The 24,529-nt window shown below is 39.9% G+C and overlaps 1 protein-coding gene across 17 annotated transcripts in view; it reads left to right on the forward strand.

The window, feature by feature from the left end:
• neb (nebulin) overlaps window positions 1–24,529 on the forward strand; it is a 62,504-nt gene that overhangs the window by 16,489 nt on the left and 21,486 nt on the right. For 15 of the 17 annotated variants that reach the window (XM_076875320.1, XM_076875327.1, XM_076875328.1 and 12 more), the window contains 73 exons: window positions 31–135; window positions 297–404; window positions 498–809; window positions 902–1,108; window positions 1,216–1,320; window positions 1,419–1,526; window positions 1,620–1,931; window positions 2,012–2,218; window positions 2,940–3,044; window positions 3,177–3,284; window positions 3,384–3,695; window positions 3,834–4,037; window positions 4,172–4,276; window positions 4,372–4,479; window positions 4,678–4,989; window positions 5,110–5,313; window positions 5,458–5,562; window positions 5,761–5,868; window positions 5,950–6,261; window positions 6,366–6,569; window positions 6,703–6,807; window positions 6,903–7,010; window positions 7,204–7,515; window positions 7,611–7,814; window positions 7,913–8,017; window positions 8,331–8,438; window positions 8,543–8,854; window positions 8,948–9,151; window positions 9,252–9,356; window positions 9,675–9,782; window positions 9,874–10,185; window positions 10,288–10,491; window positions 10,664–10,768; window positions 10,904–11,011; window positions 11,130–11,441; window positions 11,652–11,855; window positions 11,989–12,093; window positions 12,208–12,315; window positions 12,417–12,728; window positions 13,022–13,126; window positions 13,215–13,313; window positions 13,443–13,544; window positions 13,660–13,767; window positions 13,867–14,178; window positions 14,276–14,380; window positions 14,485–14,589; window positions 14,676–14,780; window positions 14,905–15,012; window positions 15,118–15,228; window positions 16,805–17,002; window positions 17,239–17,343; window positions 17,448–17,552; window positions 17,644–17,748; window positions 17,857–17,964; window positions 18,055–18,168; window positions 18,342–18,539; window positions 18,866–18,970; window positions 19,095–19,199; window positions 19,326–19,433; window positions 19,554–19,661; window positions 19,757–19,864; window positions 19,991–20,095; window positions 20,187–20,291; window positions 20,376–20,474; window positions 20,572–20,676; window positions 20,810–20,914; window positions 21,012–21,116; window positions 21,322–21,426; window positions 21,727–21,831; window positions 21,940–22,044; window positions 22,178–22,282; window positions 22,400–22,504; window positions 23,525–23,629. In XM_076875320.1, the coding sequence (XP_076731435.1) occupies window positions 31–135; window positions 297–404; window positions 498–809; window positions 902–1,108; window positions 1,216–1,320; window positions 1,419–1,526; window positions 1,620–1,931; window positions 2,012–2,218; window positions 2,940–3,044; window positions 3,177–3,284; window positions 3,384–3,695; window positions 3,834–4,037; window positions 4,172–4,276; window positions 4,372–4,479; window positions 4,678–4,989; window positions 5,110–5,313; window positions 5,458–5,562; window positions 5,761–5,868; window positions 5,950–6,261; window positions 6,366–6,569; window positions 6,703–6,807; window positions 6,903–7,010; window positions 7,204–7,515; window positions 7,611–7,814; window positions 7,913–8,017; window positions 8,331–8,438; window positions 8,543–8,854; window positions 8,948–9,151; window positions 9,252–9,356; window positions 9,675–9,782; window positions 9,874–10,185; window positions 10,288–10,491; window positions 10,664–10,768; window positions 10,904–11,011; window positions 11,130–11,441; window positions 11,652–11,855; window positions 11,989–12,093; window positions 12,208–12,315; window positions 12,417–12,728; window positions 13,022–13,126; window positions 13,215–13,313; window positions 13,443–13,544; window positions 13,660–13,767; window positions 13,867–14,178; window positions 14,276–14,380; window positions 14,485–14,589; window positions 14,676–14,780; window positions 14,905–15,012; window positions 15,118–15,228; window positions 16,805–17,002; window positions 17,239–17,343; window positions 17,448–17,552; window positions 17,644–17,748; window positions 17,857–17,964; window positions 18,055–18,168; window positions 18,342–18,539; window positions 18,866–18,970; window positions 19,095–19,199; window positions 19,326–19,433; window positions 19,554–19,661; window positions 19,757–19,864; window positions 19,991–20,095; window positions 20,187–20,291; window positions 20,376–20,474; window positions 20,572–20,676; window positions 20,810–20,914; window positions 21,012–21,116; window positions 21,322–21,426; window positions 21,727–21,831; window positions 21,940–22,044; window positions 22,178–22,282; window positions 22,400–22,504; window positions 23,525–23,629 (11,073 nt within the window). Of the gene's footprint in view, window positions 1–30; window positions 136–296; window positions 405–497; window positions 810–901; window positions 1,109–1,215; window positions 1,321–1,418; window positions 1,527–1,619; window positions 1,932–2,011; window positions 2,219–2,939; window positions 3,045–3,176; window positions 3,285–3,383; window positions 3,696–3,833; window positions 4,038–4,171; window positions 4,277–4,371; window positions 4,480–4,677; window positions 4,990–5,109; window positions 5,314–5,457; window positions 5,563–5,760; window positions 5,869–5,949; window positions 6,262–6,365; window positions 6,570–6,702; window positions 6,808–6,902; window positions 7,011–7,203; window positions 7,516–7,610; window positions 7,815–7,912; window positions 8,018–8,330; window positions 8,439–8,542; window positions 8,855–8,947; window positions 9,152–9,251; window positions 9,357–9,674; window positions 9,783–9,873; window positions 10,186–10,287; window positions 10,492–10,663; window positions 10,769–10,903; window positions 11,012–11,129; window positions 11,442–11,651; window positions 11,856–11,988; window positions 12,094–12,207; window positions 12,316–12,416; window positions 12,729–13,021; window positions 13,127–13,214; window positions 13,314–13,442; window positions 13,545–13,659; window positions 13,768–13,866; window positions 14,179–14,275; window positions 14,381–14,484; window positions 14,590–14,675; window positions 14,781–14,904; window positions 15,013–15,117; window positions 15,229–16,804; window positions 17,003–17,238; window positions 17,344–17,447; window positions 17,553–17,643; window positions 17,749–17,856; window positions 17,965–18,054; window positions 18,169–18,341; window positions 18,540–18,865; window positions 18,971–19,094; window positions 19,200–19,325; window positions 19,434–19,553; window positions 19,662–19,756; window positions 19,865–19,990; window positions 20,096–20,186; window positions 20,292–20,375; window positions 20,475–20,571; window positions 20,677–20,809; window positions 20,915–21,011; window positions 21,117–21,321; window positions 21,427–21,726; window positions 21,832–21,939; window positions 22,045–22,177; window positions 22,283–22,399; window positions 22,505–22,875; window positions 22,978–23,524; window positions 23,630–24,529 lie in introns of all 17 variants that reach the window. The other 2 variants (XM_076875321.1, XM_076875324.1) reach the window with 1 other exon arrangement.

Here is a 24,529-nt window from a genome sequence, read left to right on the forward strand (position 1 = left end):
GACCCCTTTCACTGATTTCTTGACCTACAGAAAGCATACACCGCAGCCTGGGAGAAGGACAAAGTGACCACCCATGTCATGCCAGACGCTCCTGAGATTCTGCTGGCGAAGGCTAATGCTCTGAACATGAGCAATGTAAGGCATTACAAATTATATTTATTATTATTTATTCAATTATTTATATGATTTAACATCTATATCTTATCTAACCATTATGCTGTAAGCCATGGCTATATAATATATGTATGATCCTTAACTGTAGCGTGACCTTTCTGTCATTGTATATGTTTTCACAGAAACTTTACAAAGCTGGTGTTGTGGAGATGGCTAATAAAGGCTACAACCTCAAAGCAGATGCTATCCCCATTCTGGCTGCCAAGGCTGGCACCACCATTGCCAGCAACGTAAGTAGACAATAAAGCAAATCTAGCAAGTTAAGGAGTTTATTTCCTACAGCCCATTACAGATGCTGACCAAGTGCACATTTATTGTTACAGTACAAGTACAAATTGGCTTATGAGAAGGCGAGAGGCCACCATGTTGGCTTCCGCAGCCTCCAGGATGATCCTCTGCTGGTTCACTACATGCAAGTGGCAAAGATGCAGAGTGACAAGAACTACAAGAAGGACTACCACAAGGCCAAGCTGAAGTATCACACCCCAGTGGACATGCTCAGTGTGGTCCATGCCAAGCAGGCTTCTGCTGCTCAGACTATGGCTGGATACAGACACATTCAGCACACTAATGCTCTCCTGCCTGATGCCATAAACCTGGAACTTGCTCGTAACATGCAGTTTATTGCCAGTGATGTATGTATAACAATTTGAATAGATAACAATTTTACACAGTTACTGCCCTTATAGTGCATAGCTGTGAAAAAACAATTGTGTATTCCCCTCAGAACCAGTACAAGAGTGAGTATGAGCACTACATCAAAGGAATAGGATGGGTCCCTATTGGATCACTTTCAGTTGAGACTGCTAAAGTTGGCGGTCAAATTCTTAGTGAAAAGAAATACCGCACTCATCCATCCAACCTCAAGTACAGCAAGCTGATGGACTCCATGGACTTGACTCTGGCTACTGCCAACAATCAGATCATGAACAAGGTGAAATCTTTTAACTTTAATTGGAGAACAAAGCCACACAATATTGTCAAAAACATTGTTCAGAACTGACACTATTATTTGATTTTTCTAATGATTTTTTCTTGCAGAAAGCATACACTGCTGCATGGGAAAAGGACAAACTGACTGTTCATATTATGCCAGATGCTCCTGAGATTCTCCTTGCAAAGGCTAATGCCCTCAATATGAGCAATGTAAGGGGAATCCGTCAAATTAATAAACCTGCTGAGTCTTGTTATTTATTAGGCTGTTAATAATGCAAATCACTTACCTTAGTCATATGTAATTTCAGAAACTTTACAAAGCTGGTGTTGTGGAGATGGCTAATAAAGGCTACAACCTCAAAGCAGATGCTATCCCCATTCTGGCTGCCAAGGCTGGCACCACCATTGCCAGCAACGTAAGTAGAAAATAAAGTAAATGTAGCAAGTCAAGGGGTTTATTTCCTACAGCCCATCACACATGCTGACCAAGTGTGTATTTATTATTACAGTACAAGTACAAATTGGCTTATGAGAAGGCGAGAGGCCACCATGTTGGCTTCCGCAGCCTCCAGGACGATCCTCTGCTGGTTCACTACATGGAGTTGGCAAAGATGCAGAGTGACAAGAACTACAAGAAGGACTACCACAAGGCCAAGCTGAAGTATCACTCCCCAGTGGACATGCTCAGTGTGGTCCATGCCAAGCAGGCTTCTGCTGCTCAGACTATGGCTGGATACAGACACATTCAGCACACTAATGCTCTCCTGCCTGATGCCATGAACCTGGAACTTGCTCGTAACATGCAGTTTATTGCCAGTGATGTATGTGTAAAAGTTTGAACAGATAACAATTTTACACAATTGCTACCACTGTGAAATAAACATTTGTGTATTCCCCGCAGAACCAGTACAAGAGTGAGTATGAGCACTACATCAAAGGAATAGGATGGGTCCCTATTGGATCGCTGGATGTTGAGAAAGTAAAATCAGCAGGGAAGGCCCTCAATGAGAAACTGTATCGTCAGCCTCCTACCAACTTCAAATTCACCAAAGATATGCACTCTATGGACTTGACACTGGCCACTACCAACAACCAGATTATGGATAAGGTACAGAAGAGAATCTGTCATGAACAGTGTTGGGGAGTAACCGAATACATGTACCGCCGTTACGTATTTAAAATACAAAATATGAGTAACTGTATTCTGTTACAGTTACCGTTTAAAAAGGTGGTATTCAGAATACAGTTACTTTGTTGAAATGAATGGATTACACGGCGGTCTTTTCCTGTTTCATAAGACTATGAACTCTATATTTCTGGTAATTCCACGCCGGTGGAAACCCAAACAAAACACGCATTAAGAGCCTCTAATGCCCGTGTCTCAATCTCGCGGCACATGTTACCATTTACTACGGTTCGGAGCCGCGGACCTGTTTTATATATGCGCGGAACAGTTTTCTATACAAGATCGCTGCAATAAGTGCAGCCTTACCTAATGTCCACCTACTGTTACTCATTTTATATCAAGATTTAAAAATCTAGTTGGTATTGGTATGGCGAGTAACCTTCAGTAATAGTAACACAGCAATAGTTCATTCATGTAGTTGTAAAAAGCATGATAATATATTAAGTAATCCAAAGTAATCAGAATACTTTACTCTCATTGAGTAACGTAACGGAATACGTTACAAAATTCATTTTGGGGCATGTAATCTGTAATCTGTAGTTACATTTTAAAAGTAACCTTCCCAACACTGGTCATGAATATAACTGAAAAGTACTTTCTCTTTACTTTATGTGAAGCCGATAATTACATTTTGCTTCTTTAGCAATCCTACATCAAAGCCTGGGAAAAAGACAAGACTTCAGTCCATGTCATGCCTGATGCAATGGACATTGTTCTGGCACGGGAAAACAGGAAGAACTACAGTGAGGTATCGTATAATATGCAGTTTCCTGTCTGTAATGATATGGATGACAGTTAGGGAAACAATTACACTAATACTATTAGCATGTCCATTTGAAGGTAGACATGGTTTCCTTGTTGACATTATTTCTTGCTATAGAAACTGTACAAGTTGGATCATGAACTATCCAAGAAGAAGGGCCATAATCTTCGTAGCGATGCCATTGCCGTCCAAGCTGCTAAAGCTTCCACTACAATTGCTAGTGATGTAAGTGTCAGTTTATATTCTCTTTGCTGTATTGCTTTATGTGAACATTTATTCTAATATGCTGTTTGGTGACTAAACGTCACACTATTGCTTTTTTAGTACAAGTACAAGACAGGATACCGTAAGCAAGTGGGTCACCACATCGGTGCTCGCAGCATCCAGGATGACCCTCTGCTCATGCTGGCTCTAAATTCAGCCAAGATTGCCAGTGATGCTCTGTACAAGAAGGACTTCAACAAGTCCAAGACCAAGTTCCACCTGCCAGTGGACATGATGGCCTTTGAACTGGCCAAGAAGAACCAGATTCAAGTCAACCATTTCAACTACATCACCCGACTGCACAACTGGACATGCCTGCCAGACTCCAATGATGTGGTCCAGGCCAGACATGCGTATAACATACAAAGTGATGTGAGTATATTTTAATAATTTATATTATGAAAATATTATTATATTGCAGGACTCGTGTTTTTTTTACTATATATCGTTTTTGTTGTCCACCAGATTCAATCATTGCAAATCATTCTTGGTTTTTGTTTTTTCTTCCAGGCTGTGTACAAGGAGGATCTGAAGATGCTGCAGGGTATTGGTTGGGTGCCAATAGGTTCATTAGATGTTGAGAAGGTGAAGAAAGCTGGTGAGATCCTGAGTGAGAGAAAGTATCGTCAGCAACCGAGCAACTACAAGTTTAAAATATCCACTGAAGACATGCCCATAGCACTGGCTAAGGCCAATGCTCAGGTTATGAATAAGGTATGAAATCCCATTTAAAACCTCCATCAGCCATACTGGATGTTGTATGTAAATTAAGTTATTGTAAAATTCACACAGAGGTCACAATGTAAGTACTTTTTGTCTTTTTTTTTTTTTCATTTTTGTTACTGCAGAAAGCATACATTGAAGCTTGGGAGAACGAGAAGACAAAGATCCATCTCATGCCCGATGCTATGGATGTCCTTCTGGCTAAAGCAAACAATGTTAACTACAGTGTGGTATGTAGGCATTTGTGGTGTAGAAAGACTCACATCACTTATGAATTTTAAATGTATATAACTTCCATCTGTTGGATCATTGTGTTTCCTTACAGAAAAAGTACAAGCAGGCATATGAAGACTCCAAGAAGAAGGGCTATGATCTGCGCAATGATGCCATTTCCGTCATTGCGGCGAGAGCTTCCAGGGACATTGCCAGTGATGTGTGTCTTTAATCTGAATTATTTACATAAAAAAATATACTAATTGTATCATAATAATAGTGCAAATATATTAGTTTTGATATTGATTTATAGGGCTTATTAATGCATACATGAATTTTTTTAAATAATAAAACCCATTGTACAGCATGTATAAAACTGTTTAAAGGCAGTGATGATATTATTTTATTTTTCATCCAGTACAAGTACAAGACAGGATACCGTAAACAGGTCGGTCACCACATCGGTGCTCGCAGCATCCAGGACGACCCTCTGCTCATGCTGGCTCTGAACTCAGCCAAGATTGCCAGCGATGCTCTGTACAAGAAGGACTTCAACAAGTCCAAGACCAGGTTCCACCTGCCAGTGGACATGCTCAATCTGGAACTGGCCAAGAAATGCCAGATCCAAGTCAACGACTTCAACTACAGAACTCACCTGCACCAGTGGACGTGCCTGCCAGACTCCAATGATGTGGTCCAGGCCAGACATGCATATGACCTGCAGAGTGATGTGTGTATATATTTATAATTTATATATATATATATACAGTTTCTATATTCTATATTTCTACATATAGTTTTTTGTATATCTGCCAACTTTTGCCACAACACTTTCTTTCTTTTTTTCTAGGCTGTGTACAAGGAGGATCTGAAGATTTTGCAGGGTATTGGTTGGGTGCCAATAGGTTCATTAGATGTTGAGAAGGTGAAGAAAGCTGGTGAGATCCTGAGTGAGAGAAAGTATCGTCAGCACCCGAGCAAATATGGTTTTAAAATATCCACTGAAGACATGCCCATAGCACTGGCTAAGGCCAATGCTCAGGTTATGAACAAGGTAAAAATTCAATAACACTCAAAATGCAGCAAAGTATAACTAATACAGAATGACTCTGGTGAAGTACTAATGCTGACATGGTAAAGAAATGATTCTGTGCACAGCTTCATGGTTGATAGTGTTTACATTTTTCCATGATTACAGAGAGCATACATTGAAGCCTGGGAGAACGTGAAGACAAAGATCCATGTCATGCCCGATGCTATGGATGTCCTTCTGGCTAAAGCAAACAATGTTAACTACAGTGTGGTATGTAGGAAATTAAAACGTTTTACTGTTTAAGCAATTTAAACATTTGTTTTGAATAATTAATTCAGATCATTGAATTTATTGCATTAATATCTTGATAAGATGTCAAGGCAGGTATTTAAGTATTCATGATTCTGAACACTATTATTTTTTGTTTTTATTACATGTTTAAAATCTGTTTTTTGTGATCATGAACAGAAAAAGTACAAGCAGGCATATGAAGATTCCAAGAAGAAGGGCTACGATATGCGAAATGACGCCATATCCATCATTGCAGCCAGAGCTTCCAGGGACATTGCCAGTGATGTAAGCTCACTGGATCTGAACAATGATAAACTTTTATATTTAAATATCAGACCCCGCTAACTCCAATCATTATTTTCACAGTACAAGTACAAGACAGGATACCGTAAACAGGTCGGTCACCACATCGGTGCTCGCAGCATCCAGGACGACCCTCTGCTCATGCTGGCTCTGAACTCAGCCAAGATTGCCAGTGATGTTCTGTACAAGAAGGACTTCAACAAGTCCAAGACCAGGTTCCACCTGCCAGTGGACATGCTCAATCTGGAACTGGCCAAGAAATGCCAGATCCAAGTCAACGACTTCAACTACAGAACTCACCTGCACCAGTGGACGTGCCTGCCAGACTCCAATGATGTGGTCCAGGCCAGACATGCATATGACCTGCAGAGTGATGTGAGTCTTTGAATTTCAGTGGTGTAAAATAATCATGTTAATTAATAAATATATTTTCCAGTTTTAGAATATTTTTAATCATAATAAATCCTTTTTTCCTCAAGGCTGTGTACAAGGAGGATCTGAAGATTTTGCAGGGTATTGGTTGGGTGCCAATAGGTTCATTAGATGTTGAGAAGGTGAAGAAAGCTGGTGAGATCCTGAATGAGAGAAAGTATCGTCAGCACCCGAGCAACTACAAGTTTAAAATATCCACTGAAGACATGCCCATAGCACTGGCTAAGGCCAATGCTCAGGTTATGAACAAGGTATGAAATCCCATTTGAAATCTACGTCAGCCATACTGGATGTTGTATTTAAATTAAGTTATTATAAAATGTATATATACATTTACAAGTAGTAATGTAAACAGTTGCTCATTATCTGTTTTTGTTACTGCAGAAAGCATACATTGAAGCTTGGGAGAACGAGAAGACAAAGATCCATCTCATGCCCGATGCTATGGATGTCCTTCTGGCCAAAGCAAACAACGTTAACTACAGTGTGGTATGTAGGCATTTGTGGTGTAGAAAGACTCACATCACTTATGAATTTTAAATGTATATAACTTCCATCTGTTGGATCATTGTGTTTCCTTACAGAAAAAGTACAAGCAGGCATATGAAGACTCCAAGAAGAAGGGCTATGATCTGCGCAATGATGCCATTTCCGTCATTGCGGCGAGAGCTTCAAGGGACATTGCCAGTGATGTGTGTCTTTAATCTGAATTATTTACATAAGAATAAATAATAGTGCGATATAGGTATAATAGATTTGATACGGCACTGTAAAGGGCTTGGTAATATGTAAATGTATAAGAAAATAATAATCAATAAAATTCATCATACACAATGTATAAAACTGTTCAAAGACATTGATGATAATATTTTATTTTTCATCCAGTACAAGTACAAGACAGGATACCGTAAGCAGGTCGGTCACCACATCGGTGCTCGCAGCATCCAGGACGACCCCCTCGTCATGCTGGCTCTGAACTCAGCCAAGATTGCCAGCGATGCTCTGTACAAGAAGGACTTCAACAAGTCCAAGACCAAGTTCCACCTGCCAGTGGACATGCTCAATCTGGAACTGGCCAAGAAATGCCAGATCCAAGTCAACGACTTCAACTACAGAACTCACCTGCACCAGTGGACGTGCCTGCCAGACTCCAATGATGTGGTCCAGGCCAGACATGCATATGACCTGCAGAGTGATGTAATAGTTGTTTTCATGATTCTTTTTATTGCTTTTTAATTCTGTGTTTGTGCTACTAAAAGTATATCACAAGGCTGTTCTGCCGTGTATGTCAGGCTGTCTACAAAGCTGACCTGAAGTGGCTCCAGGGCCTGGGTTGGGTCCCCATTGGCTCGCTTGATGTGGAGAAAGCTAAGAAGGCTGCAGAAGTTTTGAGTGAAAGGAAGTACCGCCAGCATCCCAGCAAAGTTCCATTTACCAGCCCAGTAGATGCCATGAATCTTGTGCTGGCAAAGAATAACGCCCTAACCATGAACAAGGTAGAATTCTTCATTAAAGACTTTCAAAGCCATTTCTATCTGGTTATCACTTTTGTCAGAATCATTAATTAACGCTGCATTATTTGTGTTTTTTCCAGCGCCTCTACACTGAAGCATGGGAGAAGGACAAGACCACGCTGCACATTAAACCTGACACTCCTGAGATCGTCCTCTCACAACAAAATGCAATAACCATGAGCAAAGTTAGTATCATTTCAGAGCATGATTTATTATGTCAACAAGAATACTTTCAAAATATTTTCAATATTTATAATAATTTCAAAAAAATGGAAAATACCTGTTAGGAGTTAAGTGTACTCATTAAGACATTAAGCTTCATTCAGAATGCTTTGGCTTGAGTTACTAGCACACTGATATTCTTACAGTAGACTTGGCGAATATGATCCCTTAAGCAAACCTTATCACTTTATAATTAGGTGCCAAAACTAGAACATTGAAAGTTAAAGTAAAGGTTGAAGTTTAGTTAAAAAAATGTGCATATGTCTTATTTTGCAGAAACTATACAGACAAGGATATGAAGAAACTATCAAGAAAGGCTATTTCCTCCCTGTGGATGCAATCTCTGTAAAGGCTGCTAAGGCCTCCAGGGAAATCATCAGTGACGTAAGTGGTCATACTGTACCAAGTGTCTGTTTACTGACACTTTAACATAATTTAAGCATCGTTCTACTTGTAACATAAATTTTTTTTCGGCTAATTTTATCCAGTACAAGTACAAGACAGGATACCGTAAGCAAGTTGGTCACCACATCGGCGCTCGCAGCATCCACGACGACCCCCTTGTCATGCTGGCTCTGAACTCAGCCAAGATTGCCAGTGATGCTCTGTACAAGAAGGACTTCAACAAGTCCAAGACCAAGTTCAACCTGCCAGTGGACATGCTCAATCTGGAACTGGCCAAGAAATGCCAGATCCAAGTCAACGACTTCAACTACAGAACTCACCTGCACCAGTGGACGTGCCTGCCAGACTCCAATGATGTGGTTCAGGCCAGAAAGGCCTACGATCTCCAGAGTGACGTAAGTCCTTTTGCGGGATACTCAGTGAACCATGCTGCTGATTTTGTCACTATTCTTGTGTTCTGATGTTCGAATTCATGTATACTTTTCTAGGCTGTATACAAAGCTGACTTGGATGAGGTTGTTGGTGTTGGATGGATCCCCATTGGATCACTGGACGTGCTGAAGGCCAAGAACGCTGCAAAAATCCTCAGCGACCGCCTCTATAAGCAGAGACCTGACACACTGAAATATAAGACAGACATGACCTCCATGCCTTTAGTCTTAGCCAAAACAAATGCTGATATCATGAACAAGGTAAAGTGTATTATGTTTGTAATTCCATTGATTTGCCTTCTGTTAAGTCCTCTTGTTTGCACTTTCTGTTTCATTCTGTCTTTTGTGTTTCCCACCACAGAGAACCTACGTTGCTGCTTGGGATGCTGAAAAGATTAAGGTCCATGTGCCCCCTGACACCCCTGAGCTGTTGCTTGCCAAAGCTAATGCTTACAACATCAGCCAGGTACTTTTTGTCTGCACAAATGATTAGGACAATAAAATCCAAGTAGATAAAATTGATTTTTTTAGGGTTTTTTTTTCTTCATGTGCAGATAAAAATATTCTCCTATGTCTCAATTTGTACTTTTGCATTTGAAATGATTCAATGATTATTATCAAATATAAATATGTGATTCTTGAAAAGTTTATAAAAAAAAAACAAGAGTGGCATATTGAAGGGAATAGTAGTTTGTCCTCTGTGTACTTGCTAACATATGACTTGCTAAAATTAGCTTGAGAATTCCCAGATTAAATGTAACTATTTATTTTCTCTTTCCTTCAGAAAATATACAAGGAAGCCGTTGAGGATATTTTCAGAAAGGGCTATGACCTCAAGCCCGATGCTGTCTCTGTCGTTGCTGCCAAACATGGAAGAGAAATCATCAGCGATGTAGGTGACATTGTTTTTCCTTCTCTGTTATTGACTTTATTTGCTTAAATTTATTGTCTTAACTTTGATTTCCTTCCTGCTCGCCACACAGTATAAGTACAAGACGGGATACCGAAAACAGGTCGGTCACCACATTGGGGCTCTCAGTGTCCAGGACGACCCTCTAATCGTGTTGGCTTTGAATTCGGGCAAGATCGCCAGTGATGTTTTGTACAAGAAGGACTTCAACAAGTCCAAGACCAAGTTCCACCTGCCAGTGGACATGCTCAATCTGGAACTGGCCAAGAAATGCCAGATCCAAGTCAACGACTTCAACTACAGAACTCACCTGCACAACTGGACGTGCCTGCCAGACTCCAATGATGTGGTTCAGGCCAGAAAGGCTTATGACCTGCAGAGTGATGTGAGCACTTATCACTTTTTGCTGAATATTAGCTCCAGTCTCTGTCTTCTGTGGCTTATCTGTAGCTGTGACCTGTGGTTCTTCTTCTCCTTCGGCTTGCAGGCTGTGTATAAGGCTGACATGGAATGGATCAAGGGAATGGGATGGGTGCCAATTGGTTCAATTGATGTGGAGAAAGCCAAGAAAGCGGCAGAGATTCTGAGTGAGAGAAAGTATCGTCAGCATCCCAGCAACTTCAAGTTCACTGCTAATACAGCTGACATGCCATATGCCCTTGCTCAGGCCAATGCCCAGGTTATGGACAAGGTACAGATAGCACATCTTATCCATTATTGTTCTGTGGGAGCCAGGTCTTTAAAAGTAGTGCATCAAAAGTATATGAGGTTCTTTTTGTGTCACACCAATGACACTAACTTTTTATTTTGTAGGGCTTTGAGTCATTTTATGTATACTGAGTATATTAATCTGCTTTTTACAGAAAGCCTACATTGCTGCCTGGGAGAATGATAAGACCAACATTCATGTAATGCCTGACACCCCAGAGATCATCTTGGCCCAGCAGAATAAACTCAACACCAGTCTGGTAATACAGTCTCTTCTTGCATAGGTTTTACAACATGTTAGCATGGTACAAATGATTATGTTTTCATAGGTACTGCTCTTTGTATTACAGTGTATAGAACATGAGACCCTAAAAGCATTATTCTTTTATCTCCAGAAATTTTATCGTGAAGGCTATATGGAAATGATCAACAAAGGCTACTACCTTCCCAAGGATGCAATCTCTGTTATATCAGCCAAGGCTTCCAGAAACATCATCAGTGATGTAAGTTTATGTTTCCCACTTGCTCCAGTTTGTCTTTTTGTTGCTTCACCACAGTAAATGTAGGGTTATTTTTGAATTTATTTTGAAACTGATGCATTATTTCTATCCATATTTCCAGTACAAATACAAGGCTGGTTTCCGCAAGCAGTGTGGCCATCACATCGGTGCTCTCAGTGTGAAAGATGATCCACTAATTATGCTGGCCGCTAATGCAGGGAAGATTGCCAGCGACAATGTCTATAAGAAAGACTTTAACAAGACCAAGACCAAGTTCCACCTCCCAGTAGATATGCTGACAATTGAACTGGCCAAGAAATGCCAGATCCAAGTCAACGACTTCAACTACAGAACTTACCTGCACCAGTGGACGTGCCTGCCAGACTCCAATGATGTTGTGCAGGCTAGAAAAGTCTATGATTTGCAGAGTGATGTAAGTACATGCTATTGTTGTAGAAAGCACTTTTTGGATTTTAATCGATTGTTCAATTATTTTCAGAACATTTAAGCCTCTATCTGTCTCTAACTGATTAAATAGACCTTTTTACATCCATTTTGAGTCATCCCACAGTTTGTCAAATGCAAACCATACATGAACAAATTCTGTATTTAATTAGGTTCAAACTGATTTTTGTGTTTGTAGGCTGTGTACAAAGCTGATCTGGAGTGGCTCAGGGGATGCGGCTGGTCACCTCAGGACTGTATAGATGTCGTCAAAGTGAAGCATGCCCAGACTGTCCTCAATGAAAGGCTCTACCGCCAACACCCAAGTACGGTCAAGTTCACCAGTGTCGTTGACCTCCCAGCTATTGTCTTGTCCAAGCAAAATGCTGAAAACCTCAGTGATGTGAGTAACATCTTTCTGTAGTTTCTTGGATTTTTTTTTAAATTGTGAAACCCAAATATTTGATAAAAATATCTATTCAAGTGGATAAGATGAAGCAGTTAATGTTTTTTTTTTTTTTTTTTATCTCTGACAGAGGAAATATAGGGAAGTCTGGGATAAAGACAAGCTCACCATTCATGTGCCACCCGACACCCCCACCTTTGAACTCGCCAAGGCCAACGCTGTTAATATCAGCAATGTACGTTTGTGTTTACTTTACCAGTGTTTACTTTTTAACTTGTCTGTGCAGACGCACAATTTTTGTTGATTTATTTGTTGATTTTTTTAAAACTTTATTTCTTGTTCTGTGCAGAAATTGTACACAAAGGCATGGGATGACCAGAAAGCAGGAGCCTACCATATCAAGGAGGATGCTATCTCTGTGCTAAAGGCTAAAGCTTCCAGAGATATTATCAGTGATGTAAGTTAAAAAAACAAAACAAAATTAACATTAAGAAATGATCTACTTGCTGACTACGTCTAGTCCTACTTGCATTAACCTTTAATTTCTGCTCCCTTTAGTACAAGTACAAGACGGGATACCGAAAACAGGTCGGTCACCACATTGGGGCTCTCAGTGTCCAGGACGACCCTCTAATCGTGCTGGCTCTGAACTCAGGCAAGATCGCCAGTGATGTTCTGTACAAGAAGGACTTCAACAAGTCCAAGACCAAGTTCCACCTGCCAGTGGACATGCTCAATCTGGAACTGGCCAAGAAATGCCAGATCCAAGTCAACGACTTCAACTACAGAACTCACCTGCACCAGTGGACGTGCCTGCCAGATTCCAATGATGTGGTTCAGGCCAGAAAGGCCTACGATCTCCAGAGTGATGTAAGTTTATAGTTGCACATGTGGGTAGTATTCTACCAATCAATAGTGTCAGTGTAGTCAGAAAGTAGAGAACAGATCATAAACATTTATTAAATGTAAATCCTTTTACTCGTTTTACTCATTCGGCAGCCAAATACACTTTTTACTGTTTTTACAGTGGATAAAATACATTACAGTTTTTCCTCTAATACTATTGTTTTCACTCTTCAGTCCAGTTCATCCAGTAACAATGTTTCAACTTTTGTCCTATAGTGTACAGTTGCATAAATTATCTGCCTGCTTTCTTTTCTCAGGCTGTTTACAAAGCTGATATGGAGTGGATACGTGGATGTGGATGGATGCCACATGAGTCCGTAGAGGTGTTGAAGGTGAAGCATGCGCAGAAGATCCTGGCTGATGTAAGTTTGTACCTCACTAAGACTTAAAAACAAATAAAAAGTATGTGTATGCACACTGAATAGTTTCTTCCATTTCTTTCTTGTATAGAGAGGCTATCGGATCAAGTTGGATAAACAGCAATTCATGGTTCCAGCTGACAGAATTGACTTAGTCCGTGCCAGGAATGCTGCTGAAGTCCTGAATGAGGTGGGGATGATTGCCTGTCATCAAAATGCTGCTTGGTTTTGACTTTTTGTTCTTAATGTGAACCGTGTGGCAAAATAGTGCTAGTGGCAAATTCCAGGTAGCTGAATTTTGATTTCCCACGTTGCTCAGGCTAAATATCGTGAGGCCTGGCACCAGGACAAGACCAAGTACTCATTGGTGGACACACCATCTCTTGCCACAGCCAGAGAAGTGGCGAAGAATGTTCACCCGGTAAGACTGATGGCATATATGATGCATTTTCTGCATATTTTAACTCAGCAAATTTCAGCCTTGTGCAGTTCCTGCTTTATTATTAGCAAAATAAGTGATACATTATCTTTTGTAGAAACTGTACACCAAAGAATGGGATAAGGTCAAAGCTACAGGATACTTCATGCCTCCAGATGCTGTACCAATCAAGCAGTGCATCCAGACAACTAAAGTGCAAAGCAAAGTAAGTAGTAGGATAAAATTTAATCAGGTTTGATTTAACTGACAACTTAATAATGTGGTAAAAATAAGTTCTTTCTTTTTTTTTTTGCCTGTCTTGTAGCATAAATACCTGGAGGGATACCGTAAGCAGGTCGGTCACCACATTGGTGCTCTCAGCGTCCAAGACGACCCTCTGCTCATGCTGGCTCTGAACTCAGCCAAGATCGCCAGCGATGCTCTGTACAAGAAGGACTTCAACAAGTCCAAGACCAAGTTCAACCTGCCAGTGGACATGCTGCAGTTTGAACTGGCTAAGAAATGCCAGATCCAAGTCAACGACGACAACTACAGAACTCGCCTGCACCAGTGGACGTGCATGCCAGACTCCAACGATGTTATCCAGGCTCGCAAAGCCTATGATCTGCAAAGCGATGTAAAGCACATTTGTAACTATTAATCATATTGACATAATAATCTGACAGAAACGTCTGTCTTGACTTCCTAACATGCATCTTGCTTTCGATCTCTAGCACGTCTATAAGTCAGATCTGGAATGGCTCCGAGGCTGTGGCTGGGTAGCAGCTGACTCTGTTGAACATGTGAAGGTCAAGAAGGCCCAGGAGATTCTCAATGATGTATGTTTACTGCATTACATGACATTCAGCCTCTTTTTCAGTTGGTTTTTTTAATCACATGTTGTGTCATTGTGTCTTGCCTCACTGCTCTGTTTTATTTACAGAGACTTTACAAGAAGACTGCCCAAGAAGGTTTTGGAAGATTCACCCTGGTTGTGGACCGGCCAGAGATAGTTTTGGCAAAGATTAATGCTGCCAACCTGAGTGATGTATGCAAAATCTAATATTTAAAATGACTCTCGATCGGAAAACCGGTGAGCAATGATCTGAAAAAAAGTTATTTTTTCTCTAATAGTTGAAGTACAAAGAGACTTTCAATGCAGAAAAGGGTCATTATATTGGCTCAGATGATACTCCTCAACTGGCCCATAGCAGGGAGGTGGCTAAGATCATCAGTGAGGTAACGTAAAAATAATAATCAAATCCTTTCTAGATTTCTAATTTATTTATTGTAAGTTCTGTGTTATATACATGTATTGTGCCAGGCTTTTCTTAAACTTTGCATATACCTTTTGTGGTTTTAGAAACTCTACAAATCAAACTGGGACGAGTCGAAGGCTTCAAGCTACCAGCTGAACCATGAATACATCCCACTGGTCATCTCCAAGAAGAGCAGGGACATTGCTAGTGATGTGAGTGTCTTATATTTCTTTAGAACTGTGATAAGATTAAATCTAATAACATGATATATTTTATTCTTGCACTACTGCAATTTTTATCATTCTAAACACCATTAGGTCAAGTACAAGGATACCCACGAAAAGGCCAAAGGTCACTACATGGCTGGAACCCTGGTGGACTTCCCTGAAGTGATGCGCTGTGGACACCAGGAAAAGAACAAGGCACTGGTGAGATACTACAAAATATAGTACAGTATAAAAAACTACACCACTACACAATGCACTGAGAAATAAGAAACCATTAGTAACAACAGGCACTCAAAGAGGCAGCTCACTCTCTGGACAGTATTTACTGTTAAGGAAACAATGTTGTGTTTTGTATCTAATAATTTGGTTTTCTTTGTTGTTTTTAAATATACTATGAGAACTTTGTAGTGCAGTAAAATACAAATAAAGGGAGCATGACAGATGTTGATGTTTTGACTGTATAAACATTATGTAGGAACAATATGAAGTTATTATATAATACTATGATACTCATAGTACTATATAATACATATTATATCATTAAAAGATATAACACATTTTGGGGCCCACCTGCAAGAAAGGCAGATGTGAAATGTAAAAGTGAGGTCAGAGCTCAAATGTGACGTGATAACTGGATACAAATTTTAATGTAATATTCAGAATCCAGATACAACAGTATAATTTCCTAAATGTTGACAATACAAACAAAGGCAGCAGAATTTTTATGCAAAGTTTTAAAATAAAAGAGCTTCTACAAAAATACATGAAAACTTGATGATTTTTAAGTTGTTTTTTCTCTTGTTATTTCAATTATATTTGCATGTCCGAAATAAAATTCTATCTATCTATCTATCTATCTATCTATCTATCTATCTATCTATCTATCTATCTATCTATCTATCTATCTATCTATCTGTCTGTCTGTCTGTCTGTCTGTCTGTCTGTCTGTCTGTCTGTCTGTCTGTCTGTCTGTCTGTCTGTCTGTCTGTCTGTCTGTCTCTCACAAGTTGTGCTATATGTCTGAAACATAACCTCCTCAGCAGAGGTAATAAAACACATTAGACAGAAGGATAGCAGCAAGACTGAAAGGGAAGGTTTACAAGACAGCAGTGAGGCCTGCTGTGATGTAGGATTTGGAGAATGGTGACGCTGATGGATAGATGGAAAAAAAATGAGTATATTAGAAGAACAGCTCTAGTCGAGTAGTTTGGTGTCGAATTAGAGAGGCAAGGCTGAGATGGTTTGGCTACGTGCCGATAAGGGACAGTACATATGATGGAGCTGCCGAGCAGGAGGAAAAGAGGAAGACCTCAGAGGAGGTTCATGTTGTAGTGAGGGAGGACATGCAGTAAGTCGGTGTGACAGAGGAGGATACTGGGGACAAGGTAAGATGGAGTCAGATGATCTGCTGTGACGATACCTAAAGGGAGTAGCTGAAAGAAAAACATGGTGATTAATAAAATATGTTAGATGCCACTATATGTGTATTACAAGTATATAGAATCAATAAGTCTCAATGTATTAATTTTATTTTTGAGATCATAGACTGCATATAAGAATAGAGAAGGGGGCGGTTGTGTAAATTGGTAATTAATTATTATTGTTTCTAACTCATCCTAAGGTCAATAGATATGTATTCTGACCGTTTATTTGTTTATCAAAGTGTTTTAGTTACCCTTGTGGATTGAACTTATTTTTTAATACGTGTAAACTTTATTTCAAATTAATCTCTTTTGCATCGCTAATCAGTAAGTTTCTATCGTGTGTGTCTAAACAGAGGGTCTACCAGAAGGACTACAATCAAACCAAAACCAAAATCCACATCCCATCCGACATCATCGCTAACCAGGTAGCTAAGCGGTGCCAGGACATGCTGAGTGATGTTCTTTACCGCACCTACCTGCACCAGTGGACTTGCCACCCTGAACAGGAGGACGCCATCCGTGCCCGCAAGACCAACGAAATCCTCAGTGATGTAGGTCCTTCTTCTGTGCACGTCTGCCGCCTGGTTGTGCCTGATTGTTGTGCGAGATCCCGTACAAACTTGTATTACATGAAGTATTACATGAAGCATTATCTAGACATTATACAAAATCTTTTATCTTTGTATTTATATAAACGCCAGAAATGTTATTACACGTCCCACATTAATAGATGTTTCTATCTGCAAGCAAATATATAATGTTGTCCGGGTTTATTGTCATTTGATAGGTGTTCTATAAGGATGACCTGAACTGGATGAAGGGTATTGGTTGCTACGTTTGGGACACACCAGAGATTCTTCGTGCCAAGAAGTCCTATGACCTGCAAAGTGATGTGAGTAAAAACATGTGATTCCTGAATTGTGTGTGTGTTTATGGGGATTTGGATTTTTTCTATTTGTGTTTGATAATGTACTTATATAATATGCTCCCGTATAGCTTAAATACAGAGAGAACGCCAAGAAGGAGTTCAACAATTACTCCATTGTGACAGACACCCCGTCTTATGTGACTGCTGTCCTGGGCCACACCTGGGCCAGTGAGGTGAGTGAGCTGCACTTTTAAAAACTACAAAATTAGTGTTTCAGTTTTGAACTCATACTGAGTGGATTAATGAAACATTCATCACTGACAGCTCAACTACAGAGAGGCTTATCAAAAGGAGAAGCACATCTACACCACGGTTCTGGATACCCACGATTACGTCAGATGCCAAAACTTCAAATACATTTTCAGCAACGTAAGTGGAGATCCAGTAAAAATGTCTGTCCTCCTGTCACTGATAAGAAGTGATAGATATCTGTAAATGACATGTTTATGGTGACGTTCTGGCTTTTTCTATCAACAGAAAAACTACACTTCTACCTGGGACAAAATCAAAGCGAAGAGTTACCAGATTCCACATGACGCAAACGCCTTGCAGCACGCTAAACAGCAGAAGATTATTCTCAGCAATGTACGTTTCAATTTTTATTTCATATTATTGTTATGATGATGTTCAATTTCTGATCTTTACAAGGCAATATGAATCCTCTCTCCCGTTCAGGTGAAGTACAAGGAGGACTACGAGAAGTTCAAATCTCTCTACAGCCTGCCCAAGTCACTGGAGGACGATCCTGGAACTGCTCGTTGCGTCAAAGCTGGAAAACTCGTCCTAGATGTAAGCTCCATTTGTTTTGCCCTTACACCTTCCACATATTGACATTTCTCTTGATGAGCAATAGAGCGGCTGTGTTGTTTGATTAGCTCTATATTACAAAAACATGCATCCCTGTGTAGATTTTATTGTGCATATGACAACTGAAAGAACCATCTGTTTTTCCATCATTGCAGCGTCTGTACAAGGAGAACTATGAGAAAACCAAGGCCAAGAACCACATCCCCCCAGACATGTTGGATATCCTGTCTGCCCGTAGTACCCAGAATGCCGTCAGCGAGATCAACTACCGCAAGTATCTGCACCAGTGGATTTGCATGCCTGACATGCAGGTGTACGTGCAGGCACGCAAAGTCAATGAACAGCTCAGCGACGTAAGTAGCAGTCCTCAGCTTTGATATTCTGTGCTGGTTATTGCTTATTTTGTCAGCTCTATCATTCTCTGTGCTATGATCCTATATGTTTACATTTTATATTTTTTCTTATTTTATTTGTTTTTGTTTTTCATTTTTGTGAGAATATTGAAAATCAGTTAAACCACACTGAGTTTTTTTCTATTCCTTTTTTGTTTATTTCTTAAAAAATATGAAAGGTCAGGATGTTTTGTTGCCTTATTGTATGTAAAAGAAATCAAATAGCTACATTCTTGAATCCTATGCACTGAAACTAATTTCAGCCACAACATTTTACCTCTCCCCAGATCTTCTACAAGGATGATCTGAACTGGCTCAAAGGTATTGGTTGCTATGCCTGGGACACGCCAGAGATCCTCCGTGTCAAGAACGCTGATAATCTTCAGAGTGAGGTTAGCCCAAGCAACACACTCATTCTCCATCCTCTTCATTGTTTTAAGTTTCTAACTTTAGTTCATCTCCTTTATAAGGATTTTGTCCTAACAAATGATTGCTATGCTTCATTTTTGATTCTAGAACAAGTACAGAGCCAAAGGCAAAGATGCTTTCAAAGAATATTCAGTGGTGACGGAGACTCCAGTGTACGAGACCGCCAAGCAGAACGCTCAGAACCTGAGTGACGTAAGGGATTTTATTGTCTTAGATTCATGCTAGCTCAGTAGTTTGTTAACACTCTCTTTGTACATTACAAACGAAAAGAAGTAAGATCGCAAATCTCATCCTTTTTTTTTCCATTTGTTTTCCCAGCTGCACTACCGCTATGATTACAACGCCAATATCAAGGGTACCAACACCGCTCCTGCTGTTACCATTGAAACAGAAAGAGCCCGTCTGGCCAACTACATCCAGAGTGATGTAAGATAACGTTCCTTCATATTCAGTGTGATTGTTTAACAATTATTATCATATATTGTATAGTATCAATATTTAAAATTTTTAACAACATCTCTCATCATGTGTGTTGACTTCTCTTAGAACTGGTACAAAGAAGCTAACAAGAGCTTCATGCCAACCGGTTATTCACTGCCTCATGACACCCCCCTCATCAAGCAGGTCAAGTTGAACACTGTTGTCTCCAGCAATGTAAGTCAAACACACGCTTGGGCAGATCAGAACTTTTTTATTTTTACGGTAATTTGATGTCTCTGAATGACACACTTTTGTTTTTATCCTTGCAGGTGAAATACAAGGAGGCCTATGAGATGGTGAAGGCTAAAGGCTACACTCTTCACCCAGAGGGTGTCAACTTTGTCACTGCAAGGAAGGCTAACAAGATCATCAATGAAGTAAGATGACACACAGCTGTTATACTTAAGCCAGACCCACTGTTGTAGATTAATGTTTCATTTCCTTGTGATGGATGTTAAATGCTGCATAAAACAGTGCTGTGCATGTGTTTCTTGCTCCTCCAGCGTCTGTATCGTGAGACTTACCACAAGCAAAAGGACAAGATCCACACAACCTATGACACTCCTGATATTAAACAAGTCAAGATGAACCAGGAGCACCTCAGTGACGTACGGGCACCCACAGATTACAACATTCATGTCCTTTTTTTTAAAAATTCATGCTGTAAGATGGACTTTTTTTGTTCCCTTCTTACCCTAGTTGTGCTACAAAGAGAAATACTACAACAGCAGAGGCCAGCTGATATCGTTGCCCATAACGCCTGAGCTCATGCACTACCACCACGTCAATGAGATCACCAGCGACGTATGTAAAGAATAAAATTAAAACAAAAGGTGGAGTTTGAAGATGTTTTTTAAAATAATTTTTTAAATTGTTTTGTGTTTTTAGCTGAAATACAAAGAGGACCTGATGTGGCTGAGAGGCATTGGCTGCTTCTTGTATAACACCCCAGAGATGGTCCGTGTCCGCGACGTCACCAAATTCAGGGTACGTCTTTTTGGATAGAATGGATTCCTATTTTTCCTTTCCAATGCATATTCAGGCATCTGCATCATTCATATAAACTATTTTTTCTCTCTTATAGGTGAGCTATCCAGTGGAGGCTAAGAAGAACCTTGCTAAATTCTCTGTGGTCCTGGACACGCCTGAGTATAAGCGTGTGACTGAGCTGAAGACGCACATGAGCAACGTGAGTTGGTTTCCTAAATGTGCTTCATCGTATTATAGCTTCATGTGATCTGCTTTCCAAACAAAAATGAGCTTGCAGTATATTCTAAAAAACAAAAGCCACACGTTTTGACATTCGCTCTGTTTCTTTCCAGCTGATCTACAAAGCTCAGAGCAAGGAGGACATGGCCAAAGTCACCACAACTGCAGACTCTGTGGACATTCGGAGAGTCAAGTGGGCCCAGCAGCTGGTTAACCAGGCAAGCTCAAATAAACAGCATGAATAACTGAATCTATTATATGTATGTGTGTGTCTTTCCTGATAATCTAATCAATATTTTTTCCCTTCTGCTACAGTACCAGTACGTAGATCTGGCTGCCAAACAAAGAGCTCATTTCACTCCAGAAATCAATACTCCAAATATGGGCCATGCTAGAAAAATGAAAGTGTTCTACAGTGATGTAAGTCTGATCCTTCGTTCTCATTTAATGCCGCTGTCACTGAAACCTCAACCTAAAATTGTTTGTATTTTATTTTGTTTACACTATTTACTGTAGCTGCTTTCTATATACTCTTATACTTTGCCAAAATAATTGAAATTACAGCAATTGCAGTCTCCTCTGAAGCCAATTTCTAAGGTGTTGTCTCAATCGTTTCTTCCCTTAGAACAAATACAAAGAACAGTATGAGAAGATGAAACACCGGTACACTGCCATTGCTGACACACCTCTCCTGATCCGTGCCAAGAAGTCCTACCTGCAGTCCAGTGATGTGAGTTTGCTCATTTAGGAAACTTGTGATTTAGTTTGAAACTGTTATGCATTCAGGAATTATAGGAGTCAGACTGTTTGTTAATAATTTTTCCACTGAAAACGGTCAAATTTAAGAGATTTCATTAACTAATAGTGAATTTTATCCCATGTCAAAATATAAATATTCTTTATCTGTTTATCTGATTTTACCCTTTTACCACAAATACTGTACAAGTCAGTGTGAAATTGTAGATGCTATAAATCACATTATGTGTGTTTGATGAATGTATATGACACGTTTTCTCCTTCGTTTCTTCAGCTGCGCTACAAAGAAACCTTTGAGCTTTCCAAGGGACACTACCACACAGTCAAGGATGCTCTGGACATCACTTACCATCGCAGGGTCACTGATGACATTAGCGAGGTCGGCAGTTGAAATGATCTGGCTCATTGTTAACTATAAATGTCTTTATAAATGTACATGTTTTGAGCTTTTGCATCTCCATCTACTGTTTTTTTCCTCTCTTATCAGGTTAAATACAGAGAGAAGTATATTAGCTCTCTGGGGACCTGGAAGTCCATCCCCGATCGTCCCGAACTCTTCTTCAGCAAGATTGTCAGCGGTAACGTTAGTGACGTGAGTACTCGTGACTTTATTCACCGTGTGGTAAAATGTTTACAGTTCATTAAAGAGTATTCAGTACAATGAGCACTGAGACACTACACAACATTTCAATTTAATTTAATCTCATTTTATGTGTTTTTTTTAGGTCAAGTATAAGGAGGACCTGGATTGGCTGAAGGGTATTGGCTGCTTTGTATGGGACACACCTGAGCTGGTGCAGGCTGAGAGGAACAAGACGCTCTACAGTGAGGTAAAGCATCAGTGACATTAAGCTTCATTTTTATTTATATGGCACCTGTTTATGATTTGCAGTATCGAGGTATAGTTTCTGTATTTTCTTAATAAAAGTTGTATTGTCTGTCTGCAGAGACTGTACAAAGCCTCCTTTGAGAAGAACAGAGGCAACTTCAAGTATACCAGCGACACTCCATTCTTCCAAGCCGCCAAGCAAGCCTCCGTTCTCATAAACGATGTGAGTCCCGTCATTCTTTAACCTCCAGCAATAAATAAAAATTGGATTTAGTTTGTTAACGCATTTGTAAATCAAATGAAACAGTTAACCACATTTCTATTTTTCTGTGCTTCTCTATTGGACTCTCAGCGTGGAGGTAAAAAAAAAAACAGGAATTCACTGTAGTATTTTATAATTGCCTACACTGTTTATCACTGACTGTTTTTGTGTTTACCCTTAAAGTCAAGTGTTTAAAATGTTTCCCTTTGTTCTTTACATCAGTCAGTTTTTACCTTCCTTAAATTCTTAAAATGTTTCATCCACATGACGCGAGATGAAACATTTTGTTCTCTGGGGACTCCTTTTTAACTACCTTCTGACACTTTGAGCAGAGGGCTTACAGAGCAGACTATGAGAAGACCAAGGATAAGTTCACCATAACTACAGATGATCCTAGATATCAACTGGCCAGGGAGAACAGGAAGATGAGCCAGGTAAACGCCCTGGTCACGTTGTACCACCGGCCTGCCACCTCCGGTCTGGTCCCCGAAGAGCCCTGACACCGGTGCATGAGGTTGTCAGCAGGACTGCTGATGGTGGACATCGCATGGCATTTATAGAGCTCCCAACTCAAAAAAAATTATTTCCCTTTTGTATCAGTTTCTTCATTTTGTCCCACACAGGTTGCTGTTGAACTGCCACTCAAACAGCAGCTGGAATGCTGAGTGTTATGCAGTGTTGTCCTTCATCTGCTCCATCAGAAATGACAGTTTAATCACTAGCACAGTAACAATTCAATCCACTGAGCCGATCGTCTCACACTCGCTGTAGATGATCATCCCTGTCACTCTGAGGGCACAGATAAGGACAGACAGCACCATCGTCACACTTGGATCCGGAGTTCTTCTCCAGTCCTCCCCCATGTTACTGCTGTTTTCCTTTTGTGTCCTCAACTATGGCATGCTGTGTGTGTGTGTGTGTGTGTGTGTGTGTGTGTGTGTGTGTGTGTGTGTGTGTGTATGTCATTGTGTATGTGGACAGAAAATGTATAAATCCAGAGCAAAGGATCTACTAAAGGGTGGCTGCAATGAGCTACTCCGCCCTGACATCCTCACAGCCCTTTACCAGACCACTATGGGCAGTAAGGTAAACAAAGAGAGAAGGGAAGCATGATAACTTTGATCTCTGTCCACAAACAGGCACAAAATAGACCATGTGTTATATATCATAAGACTCAAGTCATAGATGGAGGTGACTTTGTTCCTCCCTGCTGTTTGTGGACAAGGTCTTATCACATAAAATCCCCATCCTGCAGAAAATCTTTCCATCCAGTCATTCCATTTAAAAGTGGCTTTAACTCCCACATAGTCCATCCTTCTTCCATGCTCTAATCCCTCCATCGCTCATTTGCTTTTCTTCATGGGCAATTCATTACCGAAGCTTTAACACTGTTTGCCCAACTGCCTTTGAGCAATTTGGTATCTAAAGTCAGAAATGCAGTAAAATTTAGTACATTATAGCTTCTCCTGGAATTTGTTAGTTTTGACCAAAATAGCAATCACAGAGTCTTCTCTTATGTTAAACTATATATATATAAATCAAATAAATATATATATATATATATATATATATATATATATATATATATATATATATATATATATATATATATATATATATATATATATATACATACATACATACATACATACATACATACATCATCTTAAACCATGTGGGCACTGCAGACTTTCATGATGGTGGTAAGGCATTTAACTGTCTCTATTGTCACATGAATAATGCATCCCTCTGTGCACGTGCACGTCTCTCATCGAGCATGCCTATAAGCTTTTCCATTGCTTTGTTTCACTCAGTCGATGTTGCATATTGATTTAATTATAACTACATGCTAGCCAACTTGCTCCGATAGTGTTTAAAAGCTATCCAAGAAAAAAAAAAGTAATTAATTTTTCCTTAAAATTAGCTATAATATGCTATAACGCTAGCGATGTTTTAAAATTAGCGCTATCATCTCAACTGACTCTT

Source organism: Maylandia zebra, linkage group LG16 (genome assembly GCF_041146795.1).
Source record: "Maylandia zebra isolate NMK-2024a linkage group LG16, Mzebra_GT3a, whole genome shotgun sequence".
NCBI classification, from domain to species: domain Eukaryota; kingdom Metazoa; phylum Chordata; class Actinopteri; order Cichliformes; family Cichlidae; genus Maylandia; species Maylandia zebra.